Genomic DNA, 20,851 nt, shown 5'->3' on the forward strand with positions numbered 1-20,851 from the left:
AGTGCTACTGAGGTGGCACTTCAACTTGTTGTGGCCGTTCGAAAGCAAGTTGAAGGGGGCACAGAAAAAGTATCCAAAATATCATTTTAGCTCCATATCCAAGATAATATGACCGCTTTAGTCACAACCTTTCTGGGAACCAGGCGCGGCACTCCCTTGATGGAGGTACTGGTTGCTCTGAAGGAGCCGCCTCTGCATCATTCTCTTCGCCTTGTCACCTCGAAGCCGCTCCTTGACGTCAATCACTTCTGCGCGCCGCTTGGTACTGTCCACTACTACCATCGACGTCGTCGTTCTTTCTGGCCGCAACGGCAGCACCGTGGTGCGAAAGCCGAGTCCGGCCACCGGTGCTAAGCTGAGCCGAGGACTACTTGCACATTCAGGTACCACAGATGACATCGCCTTGCGCGTCTTGGTCGTTCCTCCTTTGCCTTTTGGTCGTCCACATCCCTTGCAGTAGCATCCTCCTGGCTCAACTAGTCCGCAGTTTGAACACTGGAACCGCCGCCGACGTACTTCCTGCGCTATACGGCGACCATGAAACCCGCGGAAGAGACGCTGGATATTCAAGCATGCCGCATCACGTTGTCGCGTTCGTTCTCGCTCCATATAATGGCTCAAACGACTGAATCCCCTGTGCAACTGATGAGCCGCCCAAATCTGGATCATCACCTTTACAGCTCCATGTCGGCAACTTTGCACGACGACGCGCTGTCGCCGCACCGCGTGTCCACGGACTTTGCATTGGATTTTGGTTGCCGCGATCGTCTGACGGTGATGATGGAAGTGGTGCCGTCGCCACCACCGCTGGACACGTCGCGCCGCTGCATGCTTCTCGTCATCCTGCTCCTTTCGTCGCAGCTCAAGTGCATGGAGGAACTGTTTCCGCCGCCACCTTCCAACCATCCACGCCCCCACTCGGGACCGACTTGCATCTAACGTTATCCTCTTTTGTCGCTTGGACTTGTCTCTGTGTCGTCTAAAGCTCGATTGCATCGTGCGCACCGCCATGTCCTGCAGGGTATGCGTCATGCCGTCTACTTGGGCAGCGAATTGGTCGGCCTTTCTTCGAAAGAACCCGAGCCGCATGCTGCGTTGGATCAGGATCGCCGCGGCGGCAATGACCACGCTCGTGTGGTGCGTCGGGGGAAGTCGTGGAGACGCGTGAGGAATCACACGCCGGGGTGGCGGCGTCGGACATCGCATGATGCAAGGTGCGGTGGAGTGTGGAGGAGTCGACGTGTCACACATAGTTCGATGTGGACGCTGCGATGGAGTAGATGGAGACATTGCATGTAATGGAGGTGGCGCATTGGTGGACCCAAACACACTCGCGGCAGACCAGTCCTGGTACGAGGCCGCCGCCGCCGTGTCGACCTCGACCGTCATTTCTATGGTTTTTGAAACGGCGGAAGGGTGGAAATAGTGTACACGGCTCATGAGGTCCCCTTTATATAGTGTTAGTATTTAAATAGTATATGCAGTACTTCATATTAATAGTCTTTTCGTACAGTATTACGATCCATCATAAAATAGTGTAAGTCTTTCACATCGTGTAAAATAGAATGTTGCAATCTTCCGGCTCGAGGGTTTCGATCATGCGCTGGAAGTGGTGGCGCCGCGGCCGCTGATCCGACGATGTCTTCCCGTGGGCATGATCTGGGGACAATCGTCGCTTCTTGGACGGGTACGCGGGAGCGTACTCGTCGCTTGCAGCACTGCAGGTAGTTGCTGGTACAGCTATCGAGATCGCGCTCGAACCGATGGAAATGCCGCTGTGCGTGGACTCAAACAACGCGCGATGACATGCTTCGTCATCTTTGCTCTTTGGTTGGATCGTTTGATGTGCACCTAAGTGCCCTGACGGTGGCAACGTGTACTCGACCTTCCACCATGCGTCCTCCGCGTCCGAGGTTGCGGACAAATCGTCGACTTCAATGTTCACCGTAAGGGATCGCTTCTTGCGGCGCATTGGCGGTTCGACATGCACTTGGACCTGTACATTGGCGAAAATTCGCTCGTTCTCACGCGACCCACGCCGGCGCATGGACGGTACTAGCGACAGCTCGGATGATTGTTGCATCAGCAATTGATCTTCAAGAATAGAGCTAAGATCGCGAGTCGAGAAAATCATCGTACCATCCGGATAAACCCATTCGATATTGTGGAATGATGGTGCTCCAACACTCTACTACTAATAGTACCACTAGTAGTATTAATAGTATATTCTAGAGTATGTACCGGATGAATTGGTCCAGAAATAGATATTTAACCTAGCGGTAATTTACATGGGCGCTTGGATATTGGTCCGTGTCGCTTCTCATCTAAGCTCTCTTCTGTGATAAGTGGTTTTTCGTCTTTTATGAAAATCAGTGCCAGGCATGAACGGCCCATCCATGTCTGAGTTATTCCGGAAAGCATGGCCGCTGAGATGTATCTTGCTTTTTATATTTGACTCTTATCCGTATATAATATCCGGAGGCAGTTGGGATCTCTAACCTCCCATTGCAGTGATAAAACGCATGAAATCGCTATTTAACGTATTTAGATTTTGGGTTTAACTACATTAATTGTACGTTAAATAATAAAAACCCCACTCTTCGATTTGGCCAGTTCGAAGTTTTTAGATGACGTGCACCATATAGGATAGAAACTCTTGTACTATCCTGGAGGGTTTGTTGCTATTTGACGCGAAAACAGCGGGACGTATAATTTCTAAAATGCCCGGATAACGTTAGGGCATCCCCAATGGTGCGACGGTATAATCAGACTCTATTTTGACGTTTACCGTCACTGTATTTTACTTTTGCGCAACCCCAACGGTAAAACGGTATAAAATCCGCATAACTGTCACTTCCAGATATGGAAGCTTGGCGTCAACATTGTGCAATACCATCGAGGCATGGACGAGGACATGGACGACGTTTGGGAGATGCTAAGCATGAGTAACGGACCACACCAAACACCGGGGCCAAGACCGCACGTTAAACGAGACCATAATGAACACGCAACAAACTTATTGCATTACTCCAGTATGTAGCTCCACCAAGTAGCTAAGGATCGTACTGTGCGATGGCAGTCCGGATCGCAATAGGTGCAATAGTCGCCCCCACGCGGGCCCAAAACTGCTCGGCCTTATGCCCGCTCCCCTTAGACTCATCTTGGGATATGTTCAACCACGAACGAACTATCTGGCAGTCCTCATCGGTGGTGAAGTTCGCACCCCGCCCGTTGAGAGCCATTCCAGCAGTGTCAGTATTGGTTTGGAAATGTCCATGCTCAAATACATGCGTTTTATTGGTGGAAAGTTGATGCTTTGTGGTTTATAATTGGCTCCGGTATTTTACCGTCGGGTGGTCACAAAACGGTAAAAATGGCCGATTTGCCGTCTCGCGGTAAAAATATGCCGTTTCCGGTAGATACCGTCGCACCATTGAGGTTGCCAAAACTGCATATTTGACCCCAAAAACGGTAAAATAGCGTTTACCGTCGCACCATTGGGGATGCCCTTAGGGTAGAATTTACCGTTGGGGATGACCTAAGAGCATCTCCAAAAGTATTCTAACCTATTGATTATATTGCTAAAGCATAGGTTAAAGTCAAACTTCGTTTTTACGGTTGCTACGTATTTTGGCACTACACTTGTACCCAGACTTTTTGAAATTTCGTCCCCACAGAACTTCTATTTTCGCGTGAAATATTATACTAAGTATCGTTAGTAGCAAAAAACCCTCCGGATAGAGCAAGATTTTCTATTCTATATCCGTAAATTCAAATTCAAATAGAAATACTGTAAAAACGCGGTTGGAGATGCTCTTACCAGTCTTAGAGCATCTCCAACGGTAAATTAGGGAGATTTCGCAAAGTAATCCGTTACCATAATAATTACCCTCAGTAATTAGTACAATCACGGAAACTCGTGAAAGTTTATAGCGGAATCCGTGAAACGAGCAGCAATCACGGATTCGGATAATCATAAGAAATCGAGGTTATCCGAACAGGAGGGTTCAATTCGGTGGTTTCGTGTGCTACAGTATGAGCAGGTTGAGAAGCCAGGATGGCTTGGCGCTGTGGATAAAGGCCAACCACTCGAGTCATGAAGTCTTGGGGGGTGCTCGCGTGCAACTTGCTTAAAGTTCGTGGCTTCTCTTGCCACGAGCTCGAAGTCGACGGCAAGAAAACATTGCAGAGGTTCCACCTGATCCTCGACAACCACGAAAAGTTCCGAAGGGATTCTGTGTATTTGGATGGTGTTGACCGACGCTAGGTATGTGCGAGCAGAAGTCTTCGATGACGGGCAGGCCTCGCGAAGCAAGAACGCTTGACGACAGCATTATTGCAAGTAGCAGATTCCTTATGTTTATTCCGGACGCGGAAATCTATTTATACAACGAAATCGACTAAATTTACTGTTAATCCGTGGTCGTGTGTCCGAGTCATTTTTCTCACGGACGCGACCACGGATTGAATTGCGAAATCTCCCTATTCTAACCTATTAAAGCATAGGTTAAAGTGAAACTTCGTTTTTACGGTTGCTATTTTGGCACTATCCGGACTTTTTAGATCTGTTAACGTTACTGTATTAACCATTCGAGCGGGTTAATACGTGGTACACCACTACACTTAGGGCAACGAATATAGAATAGAAACTCTTGCACTATCCGGAGGGTTTGTTGCTATTTCACGCGAAAATAGAATTTCTTCGGGGTGTAATTTCTAAAATATCCGGATAGTGCCAAAATAGCAACCGTAAAAACGAAGTTTGACTTTAACCTATGCATTAACAATAGGTTAGAATTTGCCGTTGGTGACGCTCTTATGCCCTTATGTGCCTTATGTGTGGTGACGCTCTTATGTATGTTTGTTATACTGATTTCCCTCCAACTTTTAAACGGCCAACATTATACATATTCAACAGTATATAATCTTTTGAAGGTATTAATTATTGCTATAACCCATGACAACCAGTAAAAATGAACTCCTATTCGACACTCATTGCAGCCACATGCCCACTAAAGGCAGCCAAGTCACTATCAAGTAGGCCCGTACGATTCCAGCAGTTGGTCACCGTCGATGGCGATACTGCGCACCATGATTCCTTCGCCCAACCCATTGCAACGACGAGAGGTACTTCGTACAACCGATCTTGACGTTCTTCCATAACTTCTTGAATTTGATCCAGGGCGTTTTGAAGCTGCCGTTGTTTCACCTTTGCCTTGAAAGAGGCAATTATGCCCAGTTCCTCACAGCGTAGTACCCATTTGAGGGCTTCATTCTCGGTTAATCAAACGAAATGTGTTGTCCGCTAGGTTTTGCAGATTGGATGTCGTTTTATTACATTCCCAATTGTAGCTTTTGTTGGAGTGGAAACGAGTGCAAATGTGTTCGCCGCCCATGCCGCCAGCTCAGAGTACGTCGCTTCTGGGCGACGAGTATGCTCAGCACACAACTCATGCTTGTCAACCAAGGACATGCGCACCTTCATGTTTCAGAATAACACAATGCTACAGTATTGATGCCTTGCACTCGTAGCATTTGAATTTTCAAAACGTTCTGTGTAAGTTAATAAATATAAGATTATAAAAATTATAGATTTTGCCCCGTTTAAAAGTCAGGGGAAATCAGTACAGTACATGGTACTTACGGTAACTTACAGTAGCTGGAAATACTCGTGCTTCGCAGATACTCAATTAATAGTACTACTGTAGTACTCCATAGTACCTCGTATGCAATTTATTTGGCCAATGAGCTTGCCAATGTAATAAAATGACGTTAGCCAATCAAATGTTTGAAAACAGATAAAATCCGTTGTTAATGTAAAACCGATAGAAAACAACGTTACAGCCCCGAGGTGGTTAATTGAGTTTGGATTATCATTTTTACAGCCCCGAGGTGGACTTCAGCTACCAGTCACACTGTTTTGACTGTGAAGTGCATTATCGACCATTACGGAGGGGGTGTTCTGCTTACTGTAGTCGACAGATCTTCAGCTCATTGACCCATATTGTCGACCGAACATTGTAGCAGGGACATCACCTGTCCTGAAATTATGGTAGAGTTCCAATTTAAGAGCCATATATTTGAGATCGCTGCCGTGAAATGGAAGCAGCTCAGCGGCACGGAGGAATGACTTCGACTTTTGAAAACTGATACTCAAGAGGAACATTGAATCATCGATTTTCACAATATCTATCATGTCCACTAATGTCCCATTTCCCAAGCGAAGCATTTCAAGAGACTGTAAAGGAACAAAATTTAAGCTTGATCGTAGTATTCTTGTATTTTGTGGTTAGGGTATAAAATTCTATCAGGGATGTATGTAACCCCAACAGGATATGTATTTATAGAGCCAACTGCTCAAGTACTACGTAGTACTAATGATCATTGCGAATGTACAGTACTACGAGACAGGATGAAGGAGAACAAACGCAAACTTCAAGGTGGTTGATTGGTTGAATCCGATGTTCCTTACTTTGTCGCATGTTTCACTTGGTCAACAAAGAGTTGGTACCATTCTCTGCGTTACAGTGAAAATACAGTCTCGCGCAGAACGCTGCCATGTCGCAATGATACACTTTTCAAAAGGATTTACTCGATTATGCACGCACCCCTATGAGAAAAACATGCCCATCCATGCGTCGCATGACGAGACTTGGTCAGTACAAGCTTGGTCACTTTCACATTTACTGGCCATATAAGCTTAGTATCAGCAAGCAGCAACAGCAGTACATCATATACACCCACGATCCGATGCAAATCCGTTCCATTGTGAGTGTGGCCGCAGCCGCCATTGCCTCTGTCGTCGTGGCTCAAACCACGGACGAAACTACTGCACCGGCGGTGATCTCGAGTCGTCCTGGTATTTGCAAAGGCACGGGCGCGTCAGCCGACTGTGCCAAGTATGGTCAAGGGTACTCTTGCGTGGCGGTGGAGTCCAAAGTGATCGGCGCAACCCTGCTATCCCAATGCGTCCGGGGCAACGCGTGCGGTGGCAACTTGAATGGGCGGTGTCCGACGTTTACGAACTGGCCTGCCAGCATCCGCAGGGTCCAACCCGTGTGTGCGTTTTCTGAAGTACCCAACTGCGACAACGCGATGAATGCCGACGGCACGTCGTCGGTGACGGTGAACGATAAGACCGTGTCTTGCTTTGGCGCCACGTTTGTAAGCGCGACCAACTCGAGCCATACCAAGAAAGTGAACGGGATCTACAAGTGTGTCGACCAAAAGCTGTACCGCGAAAAGAACATGGGGTTCCTCGACCTTACGGAGAAGCAACTCCGGGCGTGCGCGGGCAACGTCACGACCAATAACAACGGCGTGCGCGTCAGCCTCGGTCTGTGCAATGCCCATGGCACTTGTGCTCCCAAATCCAGTCTCAGTGGCGAGTATGGCTGTATCTGCAATGCCGGCTACTCCGCGAACGATAATTGCTTTGTTGCTGTCGGCAATGTGTGTGACGCGTTCGGACAGTGCGGCAGCAACGGCGCGTGCGACCCCAAGTCAGGCAAATGCGTGTGCAAGCCTGGGTCCATGGGCAACCAGTGCTCCAAGTGCGATCCCACCGCTCCTGCTGAATCCGTCTGTACGAACCGAGGCAGCTGCGACGTCGGTGGCACGTGCCAGTGCAATGTCGGCTTTGAAGGGCTACAATGCGAAACTAGGTCCAGACCTGTCCTCGACGACAGCACCACGGAAGACTCCGATACCAGTGCTGCCAACCTAGCGGTGTCCACGGCTGCAGTGGTCACCGTCGCGATCGCAATGTCGTTTGCGTTTTAATTCCATTTGTGTATAGTAGTAAGTAGTGCATACCGTAAGGTAAACCATCAATAGACAGATTTCAGTACACGTTCCCATGCATTTGCCGTGAATATACCTCCTTAAAATTTAACGTGGGGCACCAGTCATCAGCATCGTTCATTGCTTACTTTGTTCGTCCATTTCTCGTTGACTACAACACATATTGAGGTGATTCAAATATCAAAATAACCGCAAGATTCAGCTCATGAATTGAGGTTTAAAGGATATCAATTTTAATAGTAAACACGTGCAGTAAGGATTTTCAAAAGTAGCGTTTTTTGTAGGGCACCAGTCATCGGCACACGTTTTAGACTTGTGTAATGTATTGAATCCTCCACGCTCTAGTTCGCGGGATGCTGTCATCATATTAGATATCAAAGGAATATGTGTTTAGAATGGGTATTAACTGCTACAGTAACGATTTCTGTATGATCAACACAAAATTGACAGGTCCAACCTCTAATTTATAAGGGGCACTAATTTTTGAAGAACTACATTTTGACCAATAAGAGTTATTCAGGCATTTCTATTGGCTTAGAACAGTGCCGATGACTGGTGTCTTTGCCGATGCCTGGTGCCCTACGTTATCCAGTTTACGGGCACTGTGGGACGCCCATTTGTCACCCCACCATCTCCTCTAGATCACCGCTAGTGGTCGTAAATTGTGGATTCAACCATTCGCACACTTCTTCGCCCGTCCATGCTGCAGCGTAACCCGACGTGGCCTCGTGTCCAGCCTCTTCCACGCTAAGGAAGGCCATTCCAAGAGTTCAGATGGAGCGATTACGTGCATCTTATCTTGTCTTATTCATTCAGCCAGTTATCCTGAACCTTCTCCACCAGTCGGCGTAATTGCCTTGGTCCTTCCTGCCCACACTCCTACGATTTGAATACGGGGCTTCGGTGCTAGCTTCGCTTGTAGGCGCATGAAGCGTACACAAAACTCACAATTCTTATCCGCATGTGCACTTAAGTGGACATAGTCGCGCTACGCAGTTGCGCCCCTCCATTGATGAACCAAAACCACCAAGCGGTTCGTAACCCAACTCCCTTGCTCAACGTGGCACGTAAATACTGTACCGATATCAGAGTGAAGTTGTGGACCCATGAGGTGTATGACAAGACCCCTTTGTGATGCCAGTTGTGGAAATGGGGTCATATGAGTAAGCTGATGCAAAGCATCAACAGGGAGTGTGCATTCGCCACCACACATGCAAGTATACGGATATGTTCCTCATGCAGATGTGGTAAATACAAATAAGGTTTGTCGGAATCATGAGTTGGTGCTGCCATATATTTCCCGTGCATTAAAATTTCCGTATCTGTCTAATATCGCGAACGCTTTTTGTGCACTAAAATGTCAAACGTCAAAATTTATTTCACGAACGGTCGTGATATCTTAGTTTTGTATGCATAGAATATTAATTACAAAATATTATACTTATTATACCTGAATGTCATGACGCATTTTAATTTAATTAACTGTAAATCACGCATGCTAACAATAAGTGCAATCGCCACACATCACGTCTCTTTATATAGCCCGCAGCCATTTCTTCAGTTTTCATATTAAATGTATCACGCCCAGACAAGCCGTTGCTGAGCAATTCAACGACAAAGTCAAGTACTTTCTCGATAGTTAACATTGTCATAAATTATGACAAACATTGATGTTAAGTTATGTTAACATGATATTTCGATGTTATCTTTTCAAATTATGGCATAGTGCTTATTTTATATTAAAAATACGTAACGGTATTCTCGTGGAATGCAGTTGGATACTTTTCCAAAAATCATCGTAACTGGCGGCCAAAATTTGAAGTCCATACATACTACGTACCTCAAGTATACGTTTTGAACAGCGCAATCGAATACAAGGTTGCCTTGACCCAAAACTCGACTCCTTCGTCTAGACATACATTTATCCTCGCTTATGTCGCCGAGGATTGCTATGTTTGTCATTTCCCGCAGCCTCCAGCAACGATGCTGCATGTGTCGTTTAACGACGATTTCTATATTGAATTGACTTTTTATTGCCATTTTCATCGGGCACACGACAAAATTCTTCGGGCAGATGGGCAATTGCTTGGGCACACGGCCATTTTCATCGGGCACACAGCCTAATTTATCGGGCATTCGTCCAACTTTACTGTTAAATGGTGTAGCACTGTTGTACTACTAGTACTAGTACAGTACTACTCTGGAACATGAATATAAGGAAATATTATACTTCTATTAATAACTGTAACGTTACACCATGTTTCGTGCAACATGTAAGTTCAGGTTATTTTCGGTATATTTCACCAGGCTCTAACTTCCATGTCACCCAAGGTTTTGGCAAGACCGTAGAACAACTCGAACTACAAGATATAAGGTTGTAGAGGATTCACATCGACTTATATCTATGAATTAGACAGTTCAAAACGCTATCCACCACAAAAAACCTGATTTACTGAATTTGCATCTAAAATCGAAAATCATTGGAAATATATTGATCAACGTGTGAAATAAACAGGACATTTGTCAAAATATACTGCAACGATGTAATAAAGAACCAAAACCATAATAATATAATTTACGACGTACAGTACATTAATAGGGTCTGGACGAAATATATCGAACATTACGGTGAATCAGTTGAGTTTTGGACGAAATATACCAGAAATAACCTTATAATCCGTTTTGTCCAAACAATTGACCAAACTGTCCGATCAAATACAATACAGTTTGGTCTGTATAACACAATTATTAATATTTACAGTTATATATTATTCCACTGGGACCAATATACAAGTAGGACCGAGGTACACTATATATGTTGAAGTCCTACTACTACTACGTGTCATCTATATGATTTTAGAACCACCATCACACCACGACTCTTTGTCGTCTACGCAAACAGGGCAGCGGCGGCAGTCACAAGCACAGCCATCGACACGGCGGCCTCCACAGCCGACGAAGGCGCGGCGGAAGAGCCATCCGGGGCACCTGTGGTTCTCGCCGGAGGTTCAGTCACGGACTTGATTTCGCATTGCGGTCCGCCAATGCCGGGAGCGCACACGCACTTGCCGCCGAGGCCGCACTTACCGCTGGTGGGCCCGCTGCATGCCAACTCGGACTTGATGTCACACAGGGAGCACTGGTCACCCATAGAACCAGGTTTGCACCGACACAAACCAGTCTCGGGCACACACTCGCCCAAGGCGCCGCACTGCCCGAGGCCATCGCATACGTTTCCTGTGGGTACGTTGCAGTTGTCCTTCTCGTCATACCCTCGGTTGCACTTGCATGCGTACTCGGAGCTGAACGCGTTGATGGGCGAGCACGTGCCGTGGCCGTTGCAGAGTCCGTTCTGGAACCCGTTGGTCGTGTTGCCGGCGCACGCTTTGAATTGCTTTTGGGTTTGGTCGAGGCCGTAGTTCTTTTGCCGGTACAGTTCCTTGTCAATGCACTTGTAGAACCCGTTCACGCGCGCGACGGTTCCGTTCGTGAGCGGCACTTCTTGCTGATAGCACTCGACTGTTGCCTTCTTCGTGGTCGTGGGGCTGCCTTCTTGTAACAGACGAGCCGACACCACTTCCCCGGTCGCGGTCACCGCCCGCGTGCACTTGGGGTCGGGCACAAACGCGCAGATGGGTTGGACTTGACGGTACGCGGCCGGCCAGCTGGCAAACGTGGGGCACACTCCGGCTTGCTTGCTCACGCAAATGTTGCTGCCAGTGAGGTCAGCTTTCTTGACGCACTGCGACAGTTGGCTGAGCGACGCCGTGGACGACTGCACGGCAACGCACGAGTAGTCGGACCCAGTGCCGAACTTCTTGCATTCGGCACCGGCGGCGTTACAGACACCGGGCTTCAGCTTGAACGTGGCTTCGGCGATGGGTGCGTCGGTGCTCGAGTCGTCTTGGGCGAACGCGGCGGCGACGAGGACGGCGATGTATTTGAGCTGCATGTCACCGAGTCAAATGAAGAATGACGTCCAGCGACGAACGTAATGCCGTGCAAATCCCACGAAGATTGAACCAGCCAATCAGAATCGGCGGAGAACCGAGCGCCAGTGTTTTTTGCATTGAAAATGAAACGTGAGTGCCCTTTCTCTACATTAAGAATATAATAATATCTTCGACTTTGTATGTCGTAAAATACCACGCACCAAGTTCACCTCGTGTGTGTTGCGATACGCCAGACATATGGCGATATACTGATGGGAATGATGCTATATTTGCATTCAACAGATCGTTTGGGCAAACCCATCGATTTAACGCATATTTAGATCGTAACTCACATGGAATGCAAGGTGGAGGTAGACCTGGCGGCGACAGCCCTTGTCGTAGACTAATTGTGGCCCACTACATGTACACACATACAAACACTTGCTGAACCAAACTTATATGACAGAAATTAAGAGTGCCATACTTCTGTTCACCGCGATTAAATGCACAATGTGAAGTTCTCCAGCATGCATTCCATAAGTACATGCATACAGTGCTGGACGGAGAAGGAAAGACGTTAGTAATATTAACGTTACTATGTACTATTGTTGAGCTTATTAAGTACTGTATTGTAAAGCTTACCGCGTTCGGTGTGCCCCCAGTGGCCCAAAACCAAGATGCCCCGACGACGATTGCTCGCAGAATGACGACCACCCACGCCCGCTATGACGACGCCGCGCGACCGTCCGCCGCCACAGTCAGTCCATTCAACGATATGCGGAACCCCAGAACCGCTTAGGTGTCAACAACAATATTGTTAAGCTTACATAGTACCATTTATATATAGTACTCACATGTCAAGAATAAGATATAAATATATAATTCATTCAACAAAGACTGGATATTCATCGATGTAGTGATGAAATTTGCGGTTAATTTCAGCTTCTTTTCACTATATATTTCGGTTATCTCCATTTACAGTAATTCCGTGGCGACCACCTCAAATTCACGTTTATATTTCACCAAGCCAGCGGTATAATTCGACAAACTATCGCTTAATTTCACTTTTCGTCAATATATTTCACTCAGCCGGCGATATATTTCGACCGTCATTGTTCTCTGCTGACTCTCGATTGACGGTTATGTCGGCTTCCACCTTTCGTTCAGAAAGGTGCAGCCACCCCCGCCTAACGTCGACGTCTTGTACTACACGAGGTAATCCCCTGTCGCACCGTACTGCATCGACGCTGCCCCTTGTATGCTTGTGTGTCATAGAAATTCCTTTACTACCGTACGTCGTCATATTGTCGCTTGTGCGCACATCCGCCGTGCGTTGGACTCCTCTCGATGACGTCGCTTGTGAATATGTCAGAGGAGTCCAATGCACGGCGGATCTGCTGTCTGGTAACCTTCGACCGTACGCAAACAGTGTTCTAACGTTACGTCATTGATCTAACAAGTAAAAATTACATGCATCGGTGTCGGCAAGCCAAGTTGGCACTTGTCGGTGTACATACAGTGAGTGTACTGTAGTCATAGCTACTATGGTGCAAGTCATCTAAAGACTACAAAAAAATGCCTTGACTTTCGACAGCTACAGTATTCCAACTTTGTATTGCTATTTTTTAGGAAAATACTTCGAAGTATGCTGTAATAACGATAGAACTGGTCAAGACCAACAGAAGTTACGGTTCAGATTTTCGATTGGTGAAAACTCCATCGAGTAATAGAATTTAAACCAACCACCCTTTGTGTATGGAAATATATGGACGTTTCCATTGTATCTGGATTATTCAGGACGTTTAACCTAATTACCAGGTAAACAACGTAACTAATAATGATTTATTGTGCTTTTCACATATTTTGGCTAATCTGGGTATAAATACCCGCTTTTAACCAGTGGGTGACGAAGTTTTAGATTAATTCAACTTAGTTTTAGCTAATCGGAAGTACCTATGATTGGATGAGCAAGAGCTGTTCCTGCAGCATATGTTGCTAACCTGAAGCGTTTGCCCATTTCATTTCGGCAAACGCGGGGGTTTACAGAGTGGATTAACTAATACACGCGGCACTGCGAGCTTACCCCAGTAGGTCATTACTCTGCATGACTGCTTGGCCATGGGAGTTAATAAAACGAAGTAGTTTTAGTAAAACAACGCAAGTTTTAGATCAGCCAATGACAGAACGGTGGGGAAGCTTACTTTTACGTCGTGTGCAACTTCGGTTTAGGTTAAACTTTGGATGGTTTTAGGAGCTAAAACAACGGGCAAAATATGTGAAAAGCACAATATTCGTGGGCTTCACTGAAAGAACCGAGGCGTTTAATAGTAAAACGTCTCCCACGAGGAGACGTTTTACTATATATCTGGATGGCCGATCTGTAGTACTAGTATTTATTTTTTGGCAAAATGAATCTGGGTGAAATATATTGGCGAAACGTGAAATTAAACGATAGTTGGTTCGAATTATACCTCTGGCTGCTTGGTGAAATATAAACGTGACGTTTGACGTGGTCGCCACGAAATTAAAGATATAACCGAAATATATATCGGTGGTCTGGTGACATATTCTGCAAGTTTCGAGAAATATAGTGAAAAAAAGCTGAAATTAATCGCAAAAAGGTGTACTACTAAGACTAGTACACGTGATCACTCCATCGTGTCATCATCGCCGCCGCGCACTCGCTTGTCCGGACCTTCGTCGTCTTCTAGTCGTCGGCGCTTGTTGGCGACTGGGCGTTGCATGCGCCGATGGGTCGACTTGTGGTACTGGTGTCGTTTCCATGTCTTTTCCGGCGGAAAGTCGCGCAAAGTTGCGCGGCGAACGAGCACCCGCCACGTCCGTCGGTCCATATCCTCGTCATCCGCGGCGCCAATCTCTCGCCCGACGCGCCATCCCTTCCCTTCTTCCTTCCCTTCTTGTGCCATGAGGGGGCTTTGGACCCCCGTCGACGCTGATGATGGCGGCAGTTCCCACGTCAGCGCCAGCAACGCCCGAGTGACTGTAAATGAGTCGTGAAATACAATCGTACAGCTTGAATCATTGGTCCATTCCACGTACGACGGCCCGTACCCTTTAAAGTAGGCCAAAATATCCTTGGTTCGAACCCTGCTGAACTGGGTGTCGAGCGAATACATGTGCAGCGCATCTGGCCGCGCTTCGAGCGTCATGTCAATGTCCACCCGGTCCGCCGCCACCTTGGCCGACGCCGCGTCGAGATCCAATGTCGCCATGTTGCCAAACTTGGCGGACCGCGCCGCTCGCCGCGCGAGTTGATCCTGATGCTGCCGGACGTCGTCCTCGGTCGCGCCATCCGAGATCGCGAGCGCCGTCTTCGTGTCGTAGTCCATCGATAGGTTGAACCGGTGGCGCCGCGCGTCCCGCTTGGCCACTTCGTCCGCCGCCATGACGTCGAAGCCGGTGGCGAACCCTTTGTCGGCCACGGCGCCGCTACGCTGCATCATGCGCACCACCTTGGAGTCGAGAAAGTGCTTGGCTGGCGGCGGTATGTAGGTTCCGCCGAAACGGTCGGCGCGACGGCGGGCGCTCTCGCATGCAGCGGCAAACGACGCGCGCTGGTCGGCCGTGAGCAGGTCCGTACCGGACGGGTCACTCATGACAGTCAAGATCGTGTCGGAAGCAACGGCGGGAGTGGGCTGTACATGCGACCGCAAGAGCACGTTGCGAGACTTGAGCGCGGACCGACCGCTTGTAATGCCGATGGATTCGATCACGACGCTGGACGATCGAGGAAGGATGCTGTCCTTGCCGACCAACACGGCCTTGTCCCCGACGACACTTCCTACCCCCATGGAGATCTGGATGGCGTCGTTTCGTTCTTGACCTGACTCGGGATGCACGGACACGTGGAACCAGTAGTGTCCTGCCGTCGTGTCCGAACAGATGCGGCCACAGAATGTGCACGCGACGTCCACTTCCTTGCCCTTGACCCCGCGCTTGAGCACACTCGCTTCCGTGTTGCCCTGCCCTCCACAGAGAAACTCGTAGCTCCACGGGTGCCCGTCGATCAATGCACGCACATGCACTTGCAACTCTTGCTGCGTCAACGCGTCCAGGGTCAACGTCACCGCGTTCACTTTGTCCGTGTGGAGGTGGATACCTAGGTCCGTCCACTTCAACACGCGGCCAAACTGCGCTCCAATGTCCGCGTCCTCGATCGACACTTCTCGCGGCACTTCATCTTGGACTTCCACCGCCGCCTCCGTCGTTGTCGTGTCTACCTCCATGTCATTCGTCTCGTCCTGCGTGATGTCCGCGTTGTCGCCGTCCATCGTGCTTTTTGCTTCCAGGTGATTGATTGCATTGACGGCCACAGGTACATATTAAAACGCATTTAACGTCACACAACATTGATTGCCGTTTTACGCGTTATAAGGGAATGGTCTAGTTTAACGTCATCGCAAAAGCAAAATGGAAAGGGCGTTTTTAGACTAAAACGTAACTTGATGTACTAGGTAAAATCGGTTGAACGATTCGTACGGATACGATCAAAAATCGCCATTTTCAGGTATCTTGCGACCAAACTCGCAGAACATGCGCGGCGACGGCGATGGTGATGCGCTTCTGGAGCCGCTGGTCGACCCGTCGCCTTCAACAGGACAAGCAAGAAAGGAAGATATCATGGGGTCGCTTCTGCATGAAGTGAAAATGTCCCCGTGGGAGAAATACTGGTATCACGGCCGCGTTCCGTGGAAAGTGGTATTGCACGTGTTGCTCATGCTCTGCGGCACGTTGCAAGTATGTCCAGCGCTCCGACAATGTCCCATGGCTCATATTTCATGTAGATCATGCTCTATGACAACCAAAACTCCGCCTACGTCCGTGCATCATACCGCAACTGGTAGTCCTTCAATCTGCCCTTTCTCCAGTTGTTGATGCTATTCGTTGATTTTCACAGGGCGTACTTCTTCCTTCCTAACGGTGCATCTACATCAAGCTTCTCGATGGACACTACCCCGTCGGTTCTCACGCGACCCCGTTGTTCGTTGCATCTTATGCAAGGAGTGTCGTAGGTTGGAAGAGTCGATATTTACCGTCAACGACACATTGCTTGCGGTGGCACACGTGCGGGACGCGTACTTTTCGATCAAGGACCTGTCCGTGGCGACGTACGATTACCATTACGCTTCCCCGTCCGTCGTCCAGCCCATGCTCATGTCGGTGATCCAATACCAGAACAAGACGATCCTTCCTCGCCGCGAGTTCAACATCACGCCCACGTCGCTGGGTCCGTTCGACGACCTCCATACATCGGCGGCCGCGCTGGCCTTTCTGCACTCGATCGTGTCGATTGATTTCGCGTTTCCGCTACGAGATATCGACTACGGTCCATTTTACTTTGACTGTTTCGACTGGACCGTGCGGCTGACGCTGGCCATGCACGAAAACAGCCACCTTCGGTAACCGAGACTTTATCCTCTCCCCTAAATATATATATATATATATATATATATTTAAATGTATGTATGAATATATATATATATATATATATATATATGTTTTAAAGGTATATATATTTATGTATATATTTAGATGTATGTATGTACTTAAATGTATGTATGTATATATATATTTAAATGTATGTTGAATTCGAATGCTTGCGGTGTATGTACTAGTATGTTGCTATCGTCTTGTACTGTTGTCCTACATCCGCCATCATGTAATGACAGAATCGACCAGTACCTCCTTGGACATACTAGCACATATTTGTACATATTCAAGAGACAACTACCGTGATCTATATATATATATTATATATATATTTGCCAATGATGATATTTATAGGTCCGTTTGCATGGCAGACTGACATTTGTATAGGATGCGCGTGGACGAGTGCTCGTTGGATGTGTGTTCTGTTAACGATGTGTGGGCCACCCTCCGTGGCCGCTTCCTCTGGCTCAACTTGGTCGTGGCGGGTCTCACTGTCATATACATTGTCCTTCTGGGCCGAAGTCTTCTCCGCGCTGTTGCGAGGTATCGTATACCATATATATATATAACATTTATTTATTGGATCGCTGAATCCTATGACATATATATATATATATATATATAGCATCTATTTATTAGATTGTATGGAATGGTTCATTCCGTATCATCTAGGATTGATCAACCTTGTACTAGAAATCCCATAACGATATATTTGTTTTTATCACACACTGTAGCTTCTCCAACCCCACGACAAGTAGACGGGTGCCATGGACGCAGCTCCCACTACTACTACTACGTCGAGTGTTGACCCTCCAGTACGATACATCACCCTATGTCGAGTCTAGTATTACTAGCTAGCTACAGCTAGCCTAGTACGTTGGTACTAGTACTCGTGTCTGTAGCCACGGCCTCGTGATGGCGACGTTGGTGTTGGTGCTGTTCAATGCATTGTGGAACATCTCGAGCGTGGTGGTGCATGTCCCGTTGAGTTTTGGCCACCGCTTCGTCCAAGCCCTGGTATGTCAAACCCATATGACAAAACGGGGGGGTAGTATCACAGGTCGTCGTAGGGACCTTTGCTGCTGTGGACGACATTTGTGGGGTATTTGGAGCCCAACCGTCGGTTCTACTCGATTGTGTTGACGCTTGGACGGAGTTTGCCCAAGGTCCTGGGGTTCCTCGTACGTGATTCTACTGCCGTTTGCATTGATTGTAAAGTTTTCGTCACAGGTGGGGGTATCGCCAGTGTTCTTCGGGTATGCTTTGTTTGGGTCGATCGTGTTTGGGTACCGCGTCCAGGGCTTTGGGGGAATTCAGGTAGGATGGTTGTACCCTTTTTTGTCGTGGAAATCCATCGCGACCGTGTTGTGGACACGCAGGAAGCGTGTGTGACCCTCTTTTCGATCCTCAACGGCGACGTCATTCTCGACACGTTTGCGTCGCTTCAAACGGACTTTCCGTTCCTGGGCGCGGTATGTCATCTATAAATATATATATATTTGTTTGAAACAGGGATAATATATATTGGAATCATGGTAGGCGTACTTGTACACGTTCATTGCGCTGTTTATTTACGTGGTGCTGAATATCTTTGTGGCGATTGTCGAAGAAGCGTTTTTTGCCACGCGAAGTCAGTCCAGAGCCCTCGATACCCTCGCGCAACAGATATTTGTACGTATATAATATATATATATATATATATATATTGGGATTGGATGGAGGGATATTTATATATTGGGGTATCGACGGGTAGACTCCAACTCGACCGGAAACCTCCAACGAATCAACGACCCAGCAGCAGCAGCAGCGGCGGTAGGATCAAACCCAGAACAAGACAAGGCACTAGTACTACTAGTACTAGTACTAGTACTGTTTACTATAATACATACTAGAATTACTCTTGTTATGTGTGTGTTGATGGTTTTCTTTCGTGATATAAATGTCGTAAGTAGTAGTAGTATGCTCCGTCGACCATCATTCGTGTTTTGTAGTACTACTAGGAGTTCTACTAGTACTATTAATAGTATTAATAGTATGCTTTTCAAAATGCCTAGGATGAATGGTAGTAGATACTAAAGTAAGTATATTAATACCAATCAATCTACATCTTGGAAGTAGAATCCATATCATCTCGATATGACCAGGGTAAACACACGGGAACGAGTACAGTACGAATAACGTTAGTGGTTAATCGCCCAAGACTTCGGTCGCCAGCGTCTGGACGTCGTCCTCGACTTGATGGAGATGCTTGTGCAATGACACGCACTGCTCTTGGAGGGTCGTGACGGTGCCGCGCTGGACGTTGAGGCATTTGGAGAGGCGGTCGATCTCTTCGTTGGCGGCCTTGAGGGCCTTGTCGTGGCTCGTCTGCATCACAAACAGATCCTGCGCGACTTTTTTCTCGAGCTCGTCCACCAAGCGCACCACCAACGCTTTATCCGCTTTCTGTCGCTCCTCCATCTCCCGAAGCATGTCGTGGTGTTTGCAGCATTTGGTGTTGAGGTCCGAGATCTGGTCGCGCACGCTCACGCGGGCACCACCATTCGCCGTGTGGCATCGCGCGCCAATGCGCGACTTTTGACGGTCGAGGTGCGACGGCGACCTCTCCCCTCCCTCGTCGTCTTCAGAGTACTCGTCCCGCCGTGGGTCAGCATCCTTCGCGTTGGTGGCAACGACTCGCATCCAAGAGATTCAAAAGTGGACTTAGGATGACCCTCCATGATGTCGCCTTCAACATGGCGGGTCAGACCGCCCAGAGCAACCAACAGCCGTTGGATCCACCAATCGCAGTGGATATCCGGTTTTTATCCGGATTTCACCACCGTTCGCTTTCGCGGACGCTTGGGACGATGAGCTCGAAGGTGGTGGCGCTCGGCCTGCAGAGGCGTCTTGCTGACGTGAGCGCAGCTGCATTGATCGCACAGAACCCACGTCTTCGCCTTCCCCGCGCGACGGAGTCGACGGACATGTACATACCGTTCCTGGTAGATGGCTTTCCAATCATGGACAAACGTTGGCGGATGGGTGCATGTGTTGACGCCGAGTTTCGTCGACAGTTGTTGCCATAGCCACGGATCGAGGGACGTGTCGTGGAAAGCTCGACACACCGATGCAACACGACAAAGGCGCTTGCACGAGAGAAACGAGAAGACGTGGCGGAGGACGTCGGGATGTAGATGATGGTTCACGGGTGTCGTCGACGGCGTCGCACCCGCCGTCCATGGCACCCTCAATGCAGGAAGCGGTGGAATACGGTGGAATCGAACCAGTTCCAGTGCACGCAGATGAATCGGCGGCGCGGCAAACGGAACGAGCGTGTCCATCCACATTGCATCCGTCGTGGACTACACATGTTGATTCTTGGATCCACCACCCCCATACGATGATGGTACGAGCCAAGGAACACGGCGTACGTACCTCCATGCCAAGGTAGTGCATGTGCTGCATGACTTCGTAGGCCGACAGGTCGCAGTACGTAGACAACACGTGCGCAACAAGAGCGGGTGGCAGCTACGATCGATGCAAATGCAATGAAAACATGCAATATTTCAGAAAAATAAACACGAAATGAGGGAGAAAATGTAAAAAACGACCCTAAAATATTGAGTCAAAATTGTGTGAAATCAGACAATTTTTGGAATGGCCAAGCCAATCAAACTACGCTA

At 48.1% G+C, this 20,851-nt stretch overlaps 8 protein-coding genes across 11 annotated transcripts; 4 read left to right on the forward strand and 4 right to left on the reverse strand.

The window, feature by feature from the left end:
- Positions 1 to 75: 75 nt before the first annotated feature.
- On the forward strand, positions 76 to 939 carry H257_11164 (the record flags this gene model as incomplete). 2 transcript variants are annotated; one of them, XM_009838015.1, is made up of 2 exons in its annotated part: positions 76 to 383; positions 461 to 939. In XM_009838015.1, the coding sequence occupies exon 2, from the start codon at positions 538 to 540 to the stop codon at positions 937 to 939; it is 402 nt and encodes a 133-aa protein (XP_009836317.1). In that variant the 5' UTR covers positions 76 to 383; positions 461 to 537. The 2 variants fall into 2 exon arrangements, with proteins under 2 accessions (XP_009836317.1, XP_009836316.1); XM_009838014.1 differs by having other exon boundaries at positions 135 to 383; positions 458 to 939.
- Positions 940 to 1,479: 540 nt separating this feature from the next.
- H257_11165 (hypothetical protein) lies at positions 1,480 to 2,106 on the reverse strand. Its single transcript, XM_009838016.1, has one exon. It carries the CDS (start codon positions 2,081 to 2,083, stop codon positions 1,547 to 1,549), a length of 537 nt encoding a protein of 178 aa, XP_009836318.1. The 5' UTR covers positions 2,084 to 2,106; the 3' UTR covers positions 1,480 to 1,546.
- Positions 2,107 to 6,676: 4,570 nt separating this feature from the next.
- H257_11166 (hypothetical protein) lies at positions 6,677 to 7,782 on the forward strand (the record flags this gene model as incomplete). Its single annotated transcript, XM_009838017.1, has 1 exon — positions 6,677 to 7,782. The coding sequence occupies exon 1, from the start codon at positions 6,751 to 6,753 to the stop codon at positions 7,780 to 7,782; it is 1,032 nt and encodes a 343-aa protein (XP_009836319.1). The 5' UTR covers positions 6,677 to 6,750.
- A 2,748-nt stretch (positions 7,783 to 10,530) lies between these two features.
- H257_11167 (hypothetical protein) lies at positions 10,531 to 11,787 on the reverse strand. The gene has a single exon (XM_009838018.1). It carries the CDS (start codon positions 11,753 to 11,755, stop codon positions 10,694 to 10,696), a length of 1,062 nt encoding a protein of 353 aa, XP_009836320.1. The 5' UTR covers positions 11,756 to 11,787; the 3' UTR covers positions 10,531 to 10,693.
- A 2,534-nt stretch (positions 11,788 to 14,321) lies between these two features.
- On the reverse strand, positions 14,322 to 16,046 carry H257_11168 (hypothetical protein). Its single transcript, XM_009838019.1, has one exon. The coding sequence runs from the start codon at positions 16,025 to 16,027 to the stop codon at positions 14,384 to 14,386; it is 1,644 nt and encodes a 547-aa protein (XP_009836321.1). The 5' UTR covers positions 16,028 to 16,046; the 3' UTR covers positions 14,322 to 14,383.
- Positions 16,047 to 16,260: 214 nt separating this feature from the next.
- Positions 16,261 to 19,051, forward strand: H257_11169 (hypothetical protein). Of its 3 annotated transcripts, XM_009838021.1 has the most exons (12): positions 16,261 to 16,493; positions 16,541 to 16,596; positions 16,654 to 16,713; positions 16,769 to 17,155; positions 17,574 to 17,729; positions 17,921 to 18,001; positions 18,089 to 18,203; positions 18,257 to 18,367; positions 18,417 to 18,503; positions 18,566 to 18,658; positions 18,726 to 18,857; positions 18,940 to 19,051. In XM_009838021.1, exons 1-12 carry the CDS (start codon positions 16,290 to 16,292, stop codon positions 19,000 to 19,002), a joined length of 1,545 nt encoding a protein of 514 aa, XP_009836323.1. In that variant the 5' UTR covers positions 16,261 to 16,289; the 3' UTR covers positions 19,003 to 19,051. The 3 variants fall into 3 exon arrangements, with proteins under 3 accessions (XP_009836323.1, XP_009836322.1, XP_009836324.1); XM_009838020.1 differs by having other exon boundaries at positions 18,417 to 18,658; XM_009838022.1 differs by lacking the exons at positions 18,566 to 18,658; positions 18,726 to 18,857; positions 18,940 to 19,051 and having other exon boundaries at positions 18,089 to 18,367; positions 18,417 to 18,540.
- Positions 19,052 to 19,256: 205 nt separating this feature from the next.
- H257_11170 (hypothetical protein) lies at positions 19,257 to 20,789 on the forward strand. The gene is made up of 2 exons (XM_009838023.1): positions 19,257 to 20,615; positions 20,659 to 20,789. The coding sequence occupies exon 1, from the start codon at positions 19,895 to 19,897 to the stop codon at positions 20,252 to 20,254; it is 360 nt and encodes a 119-aa protein (XP_009836325.1). The 5' UTR covers positions 19,257 to 19,894; the 3' UTR covers positions 20,255 to 20,615; positions 20,659 to 20,789.
- H257_11171 (hypothetical protein) lies at positions 19,374 to 19,868 on the reverse strand (the record flags this gene model as incomplete). The annotated part of the gene is made up of 1 exon (XM_009838024.1): positions 19,374 to 19,868. The coding sequence occupies one exon, from the start codon at positions 19,866 to 19,868 to the stop codon at positions 19,374 to 19,376; it is 495 nt and encodes a 164-aa protein (XP_009836326.1).
- Positions 20,790 to 20,851: the final 62 nt, after the last annotated feature.

This window comes from Aphanomyces astaci, assembly GCF_000520075.1.
Source record: "Aphanomyces astaci strain APO3 unplaced genomic scaffold supercont1.32, whole genome shotgun sequence".
NCBI classification, from domain to species: Eukaryota; Oomycota; class Saprolegniomycetes; order Saprolegniales; family Verrucalvaceae; genus Aphanomyces; species Aphanomyces astaci.